This window comes from Bidens hawaiensis, unplaced genomic scaffold (genome assembly GCF_021521415.1).
Source record: "Bidens hawaiensis isolate Kalapana, Puna unplaced genomic scaffold, B.hawaiensis_p1.1 tig00025205_1, whole genome shotgun sequence".
In the NCBI taxonomy this organism is placed as follows: domain Eukaryota; kingdom Viridiplantae; phylum Streptophyta; class Magnoliopsida; order Asterales; family Asteraceae; genus Bidens; species Bidens hawaiensis.
In genome coordinates, this window is record NW_027494020.1 from 204027 (window position 1) to 216581 (window position 12555).

The window sequence follows — 12555 nt, forward strand, 5'->3', positions numbered from 1 at the left end:
TAGGCATGGAATTTCTTTGACTCGTGCATTTTGTAACATTTAGTAAAAAGAAACGTGTGCTACTTTTTCTTATTAGAATTGTTTGCCTTATTTGGATTGGGGGTCCAACGTGGTCCGTTCATGTGGGAGGGATATATTCCTTCATGTTCACTTAATTTTGTTTGATGTGTCACAAAAGTAAGGCCGAATATTTGTAAGAAATAAAAATACCCTGTTATAATCTCAAGGATAAATGAAAACGATAGTCTTATTTTTGTAAGACAGGGTACATAAAAACATACTTGATTTATTTAAATATGTATTTTAAACGCGTTCTTTCAATTAAGAAGATTTTTGTTTTTCACCAACAAAATCCGAGTAACCACTACAAGAAAATGGATCTCCAAGCACTTTGATGGATCAACTAATTGAAAAACATATCATCATTAGCCTTGTCGTAGAGACTAGAGAGAGATGTCTCCTATGACCACTTTTGATGCGGAAACTAAGTACTTGTGTAAGAGAATAATTAAAGGAGACAAGTGAGTGTTGTAAGAGAGTACATACCTTAACTTCTCCATTTACATGCATACTACGGTGTTGTTTGTTTTTCAGAGGTAAAATGTCAGAAGACTGCGAAACCACATCTGCCAACATCTGTAGCAGAAGAGGTGGACCAAAACTCTGCAGTCTGCAACAAGAAGACTGTTTGTTTTTTAACATCTGCAGACTGCTAAAATAAGCTGAAATTTAAATAATTAAAGAAAAATAAGTAGTATAAACGATGATGGTTCGGGTGAAATATATGACTCAAAAATCTTCAAATACCATCATCTATAAATATCAAAAGAAACTAAAACTTGAAATTCATCAATGATTTAATAATCACTATAAAGAGGCTCAGACCTATCGAAACATTGGTGCAAAAGGTTCAAAGTGCCATGGCTGCAAGGGTACCTGCCATCCTGCATTTTTGCCACGCCAGGCACATATCCTGAGCTGATGTTAACTCGAACAACATTAGATCATCACAGCCACAAACCTGATTTCATATTTCAAACAACCATCCAAAAAACCCAAATCAAATGTCAATCGACATCGACAGAGGCGGCAACCGGCGTCAGAAACCGTGGATTTAAAAGCCATCACTTCCCCACACCGGAGTACAGCCACCACACCGAATCCGGTAACAATCAGAGGTCATAAACCCTAGATTTAACAACCGTAATTTCCCAACATCGGAGAGCTGCCACCACCACACGATCGCTGCCTAGGGTTCGTAAATCAAACCCGGTAACAATCGGCGATGATGGCGGCAATCGATAGAAAAACACAGCCATAAACAAAGATTATGGTGACAACAAATGAAAAGAATAAAATGAAGAGTGAAGAATTGCTGGTGGAGTCATCAGTAGCAACTTGGCTCATCACTTCTGGGAGAAGAGGTTAAAGAAGTAATAATACCAACACTTCTGGGAGAAGAGGGCGCGCAGACGTTTTTTAATGAAACGTCTTCGAAAAAACAAACACACTGCAGAGCCCAACGTCTGCGCGCCCTCTTCTCAGTGCAGACAAAAGAGGTGGAGAAGTCCTTCTGAGGAAAAACAAACAGCACCGTACATGTTGTTACTTTTCATTGTCAAAGAATAGGTTGTCTCAAATTATCAAATACACTATATTTATTTTAAATTGCTATTTATAACCTTTCAGGGTGTATGTATCTATTTACAAGCTCTCTTTTACTACTCCGTATTTCTTGTTATTGTCCACTCAGACTATTCTTGCACAAACGTCTCAACGCATACACTTAACACCTGGTTCAATTTCTTTAAGATCGTGTTAGAATATTTAACCGGTTATTTAAGACAACAATACCTTTGAAAGTTCGTTTCTAAGGTTTAGTAAGAGGCCATCTACGATCACAATTTTTATTAGGTGGATGCTCTGCTAAATCTATTAGTTCATAACTCGTTACCCTCTTCATTCCATGACAGGTTCTTTTGTTAACACAAAAATCTACATGTATATGACACAATTAATATGAAGTATAATGTATGAAATAATTAATCAAAAGCCAAAGTATAAAAGAATATTAATGACACAAAAGCAAATATTCCCAAGTTTTTATACTCATAATGTTACCTACACATTACATAAAGTAAACCAAAACACACTAACATTGTCTTTGAGCCTCTATAAGGTGTATTAACTTCTAACTTAGCCCCCTTTAAACACAACTATTTAAGTTTTGATAATCTATAATACATTTTTAATTTATTATTATGGCCATGTAATAACCATCTAATAAATTATCCCCATGGATTTTAAGGGAAATATATATTATTTTCAATTACGAAAATAGCTAAACTGATGAAACTGGGCAGTGGGCATGTAGGTATTGAAAATGTGCCCTCTTGTTATTCCTTCATGGTATTCTTCTTGCAACCCCTCCATCTACATACAAGAAAAAAAAATAGGTTAAATTGTAGTCACAACTCACAACTCACAAACCAAAAAACCTTTTGTACTGCTCTATTTTTAATAACTAGCTTTAAACACTGATTATATTTGAGTATTATCATTATTTAATAAAATTAGTTATTAATGGTTACATTAAATAATGTAGTTAATTAGATATACATTATTAAATAGTATATACTTTTTATTAGTGATTTCAAAAAACAATATTACCCTTAAAAAAGCTATCATTACTTAAAGTGAACGTATCAAGTGTTATGATATAATCTATATGAATAAAAGCTTGTAAAACTTTTAAAATTAAATAATTCTTAATATGTCGTTCTCAAATATATTATAATATAGCATAGATTTAGATAATATTCGTCAATATTGCATTTGTTATTACTAGAATGTAACATCTTGTACACATCCTTTTGTTTTATAAAAAAGTAATAACATAGGAAAAAAGATAGTTATGATAATAAGAAAAACCGGATCAGATAAATATATTCATTAGGTTATGTATGAAGATAAAATTAAAATAGAGAGAAATATGATAAAAAAAAGTTGACTATTTATTAATGATTTTTTATATTAATCAAATAACACGTACCCATAATTCATCTTCGTTCGCGTATCGTTGAAAAGTAAAAGCCTTAGGAGTCGCTTGGGGCTCATCGTTGCGTGCAAATCTCCCACGGATTCTTGGTCGGTTATCAGCAAGAGTTTTCCGACATGCATACTTTTACCAAGTATGAAAACGTTAGCATGCCCGTAATGTTTGAACTCCATAGACACTTATACGTGTTGCTTTAAAAGTAATATATAACCATATGATTTATATATCTTGTATATTGTTTTAAACGTGATCCATTGTAATGCGATTTAACTAATATATTACAAGAAACTTAATTACCTTAATTGTTTTATTGAAATTTCTTTGCGCCCTCTTTTCTTTGTATCTCAAGATTCTCTCTTTCCGTTCTTCTGGACTGTAACGACCCACTTTGAAATTTACTTCCTCCATGAGTGATCCTTCTGTCCCTAATGGACTTGATGACAATGTTTGCTTTGTTTCCAAGCTCTAAATAAGATTTAAGATTAAAAGGTCAATATATAATTTTGAAAATTTAACTATTCTACTTTCTAGTAGTAACGGACCTACATGCGTGGGATATTTGGGGGCAGCTACCCTCCATAAGATCGACCACCACCCTTCATAAGATTTTGGTTACCCCCCCCCCCCCCAACTCGTCCCCATGATAATAAATCTTGAGTTTCACTAGTGACAATGCTAAAAAGGTCAAATATTTATTTTGAAAATCTAAAGATTATTATTTTTATGGCCCTACCAAAATTTTTTCTATCTAATGTTGAAGTCATTAAATTTGTACATAGAAAGTATAATTCCTACAGATATTGAAGTTGAATATGAGTTGCTTTGATCAAGAAAAAGTAAACTTTGGACATGCATAAGGAGGACTAACATGTAAGCCACCAGTGCTGCACGTCTTCCTCGAATTGTCACACCAACCGTAGCTATGAGGCAAGAAGGAATTAATGTCCATGTAAGAATCATGTACGGGTAGTTGACTTTCCTCTGTTTTGATCTCAAGATGACACAAATCTTTAGAATTTACTGAATTGCCCGTTTGGTAAGCAGACAGACTTTGAAGCTGGCTGCATGGTGGGGAGGAGGAGAGGGTGGTCGTGGTGGTGGTGGCGGCTGCGGCAATATGGTCAATTTCATCAAGTGGGGTTTCATGAATATTATGAATCAAGGTGTTCAAATTGTAGTTGTATTCTTGGAAAGATTTGAGTATGTCAATGGAGGAAGAATCACTTAATGGAGAGAAAGGATGAGTGAAGAAACACTCTTCAAATTCACACAAATCATAAGACATGAGTATGATTGAATCTTGAATAAGGTAATTAACATACAATGATCTCTTGTTTTCGCATAAGAAGAAAATCGAAATAGTATGTTACTTTTGGTTGGTGAAAAGCATGGAACTCGGTGACTATGACAATCTCAAAAGAGTTTAGATTTCGAAAATTTTGAAAAGTCACATTTAAATAGGTGAAAAAGGTAAAAACTGAATCTTTGACGATTACAGTACTATTTTTTTTCCTTTTTGTTGGTAGTACAGAAGAAACTTGAATGTTGATGTCTTGAAAACATGAAAACCTAAGAATCACAACCTTTTTGAATCAAAATGCCAATGTTTTTGAAAGAGGAGCGGTTTTGAAATGGAACTCAAAGACTTGAAGTTACAACTTAGATAATTAAGGGAACATACTTTGTATTTGTGATAACGAAAAGGGGGACTTGAAACTATGACAATCTCTTGTTTCAATATTTATGAAGGTTAAGGGATGCTATTTGGAAATGATCAAAAAAGCATTTGAAACAAGAGAAAGAGATGGCACTTTCTCTCTCTAATAGAAGAAGAGGACACCATCTTTTGGCAAGAGGAGGGCAGTTTAAAAGCACACTACTTAAAATACAACTAGAAAGTAGTCCACTTATGCAATATTATATAGTGATATAAAAAGGTTTTCTGATGTGCCCCTTAACTTTGTCTTCTTTTCAAACACCTAGTGATGATGGTAGGTGAGGCCGTGACGATATGTATATAATAAGGTTTTAAGTCGTAATATCTAGTATGTTAAACAAATAGGACATGTTCAATTGATATGTTATAATATTTTAATTAAATATGTTGATTTGCCAATATGTTTTATTAAGCATGTCGATCCACTAACCATAATCGACACGTTTAATACAATCCACTAAATTGATTAAAACATTTACATCTTGATTACTACTCGTCATTCCGTCAACTCGTTTGACACGTTTAGATGAATGAGTTAAACATATCGTGTTTGGTTATATGACTTTAAATATGTGTGAATAATAATATGGTTGATGTAATTGATTCAAAAACTATCGCGGTAAAAGGGTTACAATTACAAATAAATGTATGTTGACTTATTTGAAGATTGTCTTGTAGTTAGTTCAGTTTATGAAAACAATGTATCGTTTGTTTCCTCATAACCTGTTGTCTCTATTACATCCTTTTGCAGTAGTATGAGCAGACACATGGCTAGTGGATCATATATGACAGATACTTGGCATCTACAAAAAGAAATGTTACACGTGACAAGAAACAATTTAAAAGTTGAAAACTAAATTTTGTCTATGAACACTTGTAAATAAGCTTAACCACCAAATAAGTCAACAATTAGAAAGTTGAGCTCCGCTAGTTTCAGTTTTAACTTGAAAGCAGCCGTAGTAGCATATTAACCAGTTATAATTATAATTATAATTATATAAATTAACATCCGTGGGTTAGCGAAGCAACCACGTAACTGGTTCATGCGACCTCACATGGTTGGTTGGCCGTTGGCCTTTCTTCTTCTTCTTCTTTTGAAGCCCAAGTTGTGATTAAAATTCAATTATGTATACTGAGAATGAATGCGGTTCATAATGATAGTTCGATTTGTAAAGTGAATGGTCGACATATTTCACTTGTGTTTAAAAGAAAAAGGTTTAGTCCCACATAGATGCAAGAAACAAAAGATTGATGGTTAATATACTATGATGCAAATTAATAGATTGAATTCGGATTTTATATTATGTTATCGTAACACGTCATAAGTACGTATTTATTACAATTTATAAAAGGTGCTGATAACGTGATATGAAAATTTGTATAAATTCTATATTTTTTACAAAATGGAAAATATAGAAAACAATGTTCAAATGGACTATTGTGTTATGGAGTATTCAGTTATATTTATTTTTGGTATTTATTTCGGTTCGCTTAATAACCAAAATCAAATATGGACTAAATACATGAACATGAAATTGACATACATGAATTAAGTGTATAAATACATGAGATACATATATAAATACATAAAATGAATATATAAAAGCTAGAAATATATGAAAATTTGTATAATTTCATTCGGTTAACCAACATTAAAAAGTTAACGGAAAACCACTTTTCAGCGGGTTCAGTTTTGTCGGTTTTTCTCACCCCTAACAAGTTTTCAAACTTAAGTAAGGGGTTTAGATGTAATATTAAGAGTCTTTCATTAAAGGAAGGTCACATGGTGCTTCCTCTTCATCTCTAGTCAACTTCCGTGGAGTAAAGTCAACATCGAATACTTTACGGACTCTTCTTCAATTCAATTTCATTCCATTAATTATTATTCAACTCAACTCAATCGATTCGAAACCCTAGCTTCTGTAATAACTAATAGCATCATCTCAAATGGCGTCACAAGAGCATTTGGACAAGATGCAGCTCCGTCAGAGCTACCGGAATGTATGGCACACCGATCTCATGAGCACCATCTCTGCTGACACTCCTTGTAAGTAATCAATCGAATCTCAACTTCATTTTTAGTATTTTCATGTAATTAATTATTATTATTAGTTGATTGATGATTCTAATTCTGTGAATGTGTAGATTGCTGCTTTGCGTTGTTCTGGTAAGAGCCTCATTTTGAGCTTTTGGTTCTAGATCGCTGATCTGCCTCTTGTTGATACAATGTGTTCATATATGAAGCAGATTGTGTGTTCTTTGTTAATCGTTTACTGATTAATGTTTGAATGTTTGATAAATTTGTATTCAGTTCTATAATGTTAGGTATTATTTTTTAATTATTATTTGTTTTCATGACTTGGATCTATGATTTGTAAACGATCATGCTAGGAATTTGTCAGTTCTTTTGAAATTAGGTTAGTGGATCGAGTCAAAACAATCAGACATGAAACTGGTTTAACTCATGACGCTCGATCACACTCTTCTGTAAAATTATTCTTATTCTCTTGGTCAGTGTTGTAAAACTCGCTATGCGCAATGGTGGGGTACCGAATAGTGATTAATAGGTATTATTCGCGTAGGAGTTTAAATATAAATTTTCAAAATTATATGTAGACACACACACACATAAATAATAATAATATTTATATATAATTTTTAAAATAAGTATAATGTTTTCATATACTTTAAAGATTTTGACTGAATTTTTCATTATCAAATTTGACCGGTTTACAGCGAGGACTGGCACTGATTTTAGGGACCGATTAAGTGAAATCAAATCGGTAGCCCTCCGATTTCAGATTAATCACCGATTAGCGGCACCTAATCCCATTTTTTACAACACTGATTAGAAGTTCTATTTAGATATTGTAAATTTGTAAATGGTAGTTGTTTCATGAAATTATTCTGTCCATATACACATTTTCTTTGGATGTTTGAACATTGTTATAACATTTAAATATTGATGTTATCAACATTCTGTACTAATACGCATTTTCTGTAACTCTATAGATATGATAGTGGACCATGTGTCTCATACTTACTCCATAAGCGAGCTCTCTACAATGATATGTCACGGTATGTAAAATTCTACATCATTTAAAGTTTAAACTCCATTTCATTGGAAAATAACTATTTCATAATTTATATTGTTCTGTGGTTGTCATAGGTATACATGTTGTGCTGGATATATGCCATGTAGTGGTAGGTGTGGAGAAAGCAAATGCCCTGAGTTATGCCTTTGTACTGAGGTATGCAACTGCTTTTATTTTATTATACAACTTTGTAACTGTTTAGAATTATGTTATTGTAGCACTTATATATATGTTGTAATCTTCAGGTCTTCTTGTGCTTTGGGAACTCAGTAGCATCCACTCGGTTTCTGTTGCAAGATGAGTTTAACATACAAACAACACAATGCGATAACTGCATCATTGTAATTTTGTCATGAAACTTTTTTTTATGTTTATTGCTATTTACTGTCTTAACTTTTAATTAACTTGCTCTGTGGTCATAATATAAAATGTAGGGTTTCATGTTTTGCCTCCAACAACTTGCGTGCATATTCTCCATTGTTGCTTGTATTGTTGGAAGTGAAGAACTCAGTGAGGCATCTCAGTTGCTAAATTGCTTAGCTGATTTGGTTTATTGCACGTATGTCATTTCTTTCTTCTCTAGTTTGATACATTTGGTTAATATTTTTAAAGATGAGTTCTAACATGTTTTTTGTAATTTACCTTTTGTAGGGTTTGTGCGTGCATGCAGGTAATTAAAAATGGCTACATAATAAAAATTAATCTATTTATTAAGTACCTTTAGCAACCAGTTCTAATAGGGTTTATCAGTATCGGGTTAGGACGGGTAATTTGTGTCGACCCACAATGCTATAGTAGTACATTATTTATCTGATCTTTTCCAATGAAGTAATGCAGGTAGTTTTATGCATTTTAATAGATAGTAAATGATTTTTGGCCCGTTTATTTTATTTAAATCTTATTAAGTTAAACCCATTGATCCGTTAAAGATAGAACATAATCACAACTAGGCTTGTAAATGAACACGGAACACGAAAGGGGTATGTTCGTGTTTATTTTGTTTAACTTTGACCGTACAAACGATCGAGCATGAACAGTTAAATGAATAGGGTTTTCTTGTTCGCGCCCGTTTGTTAAAAAAATGGACGTGCTCATGCTCATTTATGTCTGCTCGTTTATAGTATAAGTGAAGGCTTTACGAACGTAAACTGACATAAGCGAATGAATATAACTGAACATAGATTAGCTATTATGAACGGATATAATTGAACAAACACCCACTAAAAAGTAAACACGAATATCGTTATATTGAGCCTAAAAATTTAATAAAACTAGACTATTGTAACTGGCTTAACAATTTAAATGAACACGTAAACGAACAAACATAAACTAATGAACATAAACGAACAGATATAAACGTACGCTCACGAACATAAATTAACGAATGAGACATGTGTTTACGAACATAAACTTTTGCAGACACAACACAAGGTGGAAATGGACAAACGAGATGGAAAGTTTGGACCACAACCAATGGCGGTTCCACCCGTGCAGCAAATGTCAAGGATTGATCAACCGTATCCTCCTAATGTCGGTTATGGACAACAACCCTATGGTTACCCACCAGCACCACCACCACCACAAGCTCATGGCTACCCGCCTGCTGGTTACCCTCCACCACCTCAAGCTCAAGGATACCCGCCTGCTGGTTACCCTCCACAGGGGTGCCCAGCCCCAGGTTACTAAAGGTAAATCTTTGAATATTTGAAGAGTGTCTTTGTGAATGAAATATGTTTCTGCTTTGAATATTGAATTTCTTGAAACCTTTTCTTTTTACATTTTTTCCGTGATCTGAGAAATTTGTACACCACTTCTATTGATTGGATATTTGATTACTTTGGTAATTGGTATGTTTATTGTTTTCATCATGTATGGTTAATGTGTACAAATCACCTAAGGCTAAAAAAGGTACAATGCTAAACCTAGTAAATATTTTTTCATTCTATATTTTATTTGAAAACCAATGGCATGTCTTGATCTACATATCCAACAACTCTTATTTCGTGACATTAGACACATTGCAATTTGTTTGTAGCTTGAGCTTCACAAAAAATTATAACATTTTCATGATTTTATAGGTGTCAATCTTTCAACTTTGTTTTATAGTTTTTATCCTTTCTTATAGTTCATCTTGTCATACCTTTTTATTTTATTTTTTAATCATTTAAAAAATGATTATATCATTGATTGTCAGCGTGTCAAACATACCTAATTAAACGATGAACGTTGAAAGCAAACAACATAACAAAACAACTTATGTTATTATGTAGCCTGTAAATGACCACAAACGATGCTTTCAGACGCTTTAGTTAATGGTAAAAATCTAATAAGGATCATTGATAACTTTCTTTTCGTTTCTCTTGAACCAAACAAAATAATGTGGCCTCTTTTTTCATATAGTTTGAAAAAGGTGTGTTTAGAGAGAGTTATATATGATAATAGAGAAAAATGCAAGGGAAAAAGACAATTATTATCATTATGACTAAGGGTGAAATGATGTTGAATATCAGTGTGAATGGTTGATATTTCATCTCATGAAGACTTGCTTGGATATTAGTGATAGTTTCAAGCGTTAAAAAAATTAATAAATGAAAAACTGATCATTCAAGAGAGAAAAATGTTATATTTAAAATATAATGATAGAAATATAGATTTTAAAGCATAAAAGTCAATTATCATCACTAAGACTAAGCAAAAAATCTTGTTAGAAAAAACCCAATATGATAAAACTATGACTAAGGAAAAGTATCGCATCAAGTATGTTTTCTTCTTTATGATAACGAGAAGTAATGTGTGTTTTCTATTTTTTTTTTAAATGTTGTGAAGATATATTACGGAGTATTACTCTAGGTTTTCACTTTAGCAAACCTATTGAATAATCATATTTTTGCAAGTCACAATAGGAAAATAATCATGGTAGTATATATATTTGGTTAGGCAATATTGAATGCTGAATTGTTTTCATGTAGCACTTTCAGTATGAAGAAGTTTATTAAGATCCACGATCTGTTGTAATTATATCTTTTAACCAAAACTTTGCATGATTTATGGATTACTAAAATCTTTGTATATTTCGTCAAGGTTGGATGAAGTCTTGAAACAGTTGTGATTGTTTGTTTTATTCGAAAGAGTCAAGAAGACATAAACCCATATTTTCAGCATATTTTAAATTTTATATTCTTTAATCTATTCTATTGTCTTCTCATAAGACATCAGACATGAACCACATAACATCACTATAACCACTATATGTATACACACACATTGGGACGAAAGTTTAACATTTATGGATTTAAAATGGTTATAATTATCAACATAAAATAACATGACCTCTATCAATATGTCAAATTAATACATTAGTAGATATAATTTGTCAATTTAGTAATATATATTAGTAAACATCAAATTACATTATAGTCTATAGTGATAAAAAGTACATATTCACCTATAAATACAGTTATATTATACTGATTTCACAATAGAAATACAACTAGTAAAATTTTATGCAGCTACAGTTTATAAAATAATACTTCAATGCTATAATGCTTGTTTCAATTCATCCATTAATATATTATATATATTGTCATAATCATAATTATGTATGTCATTGTCTCTGTGTCTGTTTAGACCTTTGTTGATTTTTTTAAAGAGAAAATGACCTAAATAGCCCTTTTGAAGAGAGAGAAAATGTAAAATAGCCTGTGAGATTTCAACTTTCAAAAATAGCCCACCAAATCCAACTTCCACGTAACATTGGGATTTCCCTCGTGAGTTTTCGTAGACCAATCAAGATCTGCCAAGTGTTTTCCATTCCCACCTACCACGCTAGTTTGCAACCCAAATCTGTCTGAAACGTTAATTTTGACATCAAATCTATCCTGATGAAAACCAACTTTAACATGATGTTTCAAGTTGTTTCCGTCTCCAGCGTGACTTTTCAAATTTATGGTTTTTAAAACTATTTTGAAATTCATCTCCAAAGATGAATTTCAAATGAATTTCAACTTCGGAGATGAATTTTGATTAGAATTCAACTGCCAAGATTAATATTATTATTAAGAAAGGGTGAAAGGGTGTGTGTGGGTGTTGAGATTATTTTTGGGTCGGAAGAGGTCGAGGCGGTGGGTGAAGGGAGCGATGGGGATGCCGGTGAACTCTTGAACCATGTGGCGGAAGTTGATGTGTCGGTAGTGAGGACGGTGGTAGGTGCACGGCGGGAAGCTCGGGTATGTTTCTTGGGGTTCTTGGTTACTCCAATCTGATGATCGGATCCATGAGTTTTGTAACACCCCGACCAAAGGCGGATTATACATCGGGGCGCCACATATTGTTTCATTACTCGTGACACTATTGGTGTCAATATTTATTAATACACATTTTATCGCGCACGCGCAGCGGGGAAAATAAAGAACATAAATCAAACATAAATCAATATATTATAAATTATAACATTCAAACAACATTAACTTGTCTTGATACATTTTAATTCTAGGTCCAAAAGTAAAAACGTCCTACGTGTCCACAAGCTCCAAAACAGCTACTGCAAACCTGAACATGTGTTAAAATAAACGTCAAACACTTGCGTGTTGGTGAGAGATCAAGTTTAATACAATACATAGATAACAATAAAATCTGCGCGCAACATGTGTATGTCTGGTTTTCAACAAGGGTGTAATCTGATCGGG

General features: G+C 32.9%; 1 protein-coding gene and 1 long non-coding RNA gene across 3 annotated transcripts; one reads left to right on the top strand and one right to left on the bottom strand.

Moving 5' to 3' along the window:
* Positions 1 to 2247: 2247 nt before the first annotated feature.
* On the bottom strand, positions 2248 to 3517 carry LOC143571161 (uncharacterized). Its single transcript, XR_013142049.1, has 3 exons — positions 3356 to 3517; positions 3053 to 3181; positions 2248 to 2433 (listed from the first exon to the last, which is right to left on the bottom strand). It is a non-coding gene; the product is annotated as an uncharacterized LOC143571161 (long non-coding RNA).
* Positions 3518 to 6553: 3036 nt separating this feature from the next.
* LOC143571162 (uncharacterized) lies at positions 6554 to 9631 on the top strand. Of its 2 annotated transcripts, XM_077056660.1 has the most exons (8): positions 6554 to 6822; positions 6921 to 6942; positions 7797 to 7853; positions 7945 to 8026; positions 8116 to 8211; positions 8305 to 8429; positions 8522 to 8540; positions 9290 to 9629. In XM_077056660.1, exons 1-8 carry the CDS (start codon positions 6723 to 6725, stop codon positions 9554 to 9556), a joined length of 768 nt encoding a protein of 255 aa, XP_076912775.1. In that variant the 5' UTR covers positions 6554 to 6722; the 3' UTR covers positions 9557 to 9629. The 2 variants fall into 2 exon arrangements, with proteins under 2 accessions (XP_076912775.1, XP_076912774.1); XM_077056659.1 differs by lacking the exon at positions 8522 to 8540 and having other exon boundaries at positions 9290 to 9631.
* Positions 9632 to 12555: the final 2924 nt, after the last annotated feature.

Coding starts and splice junctions, on each gene's coding strand:
- LOC143571162 (XM_077056659.1), top strand. CDS start 6,723: ATGGCGTCACAAGAGCATTTGGACAAGATGCAGCTCCGTCAGAGCTAC. Junction 7,854..7,944: donor CTCTACAATGATATGTCACG/GTATGTAAAATT, acceptor TGGTTGTCATAG/GTATACATGTTGTGCTGGAT. Junction 8,027..8,115: donor AGTTATGCCTTTGTACTGAG/GTATGCAACTGC, acceptor TGTAATCTTCAG/GTCTTCTTGTGCTTTGGGAA.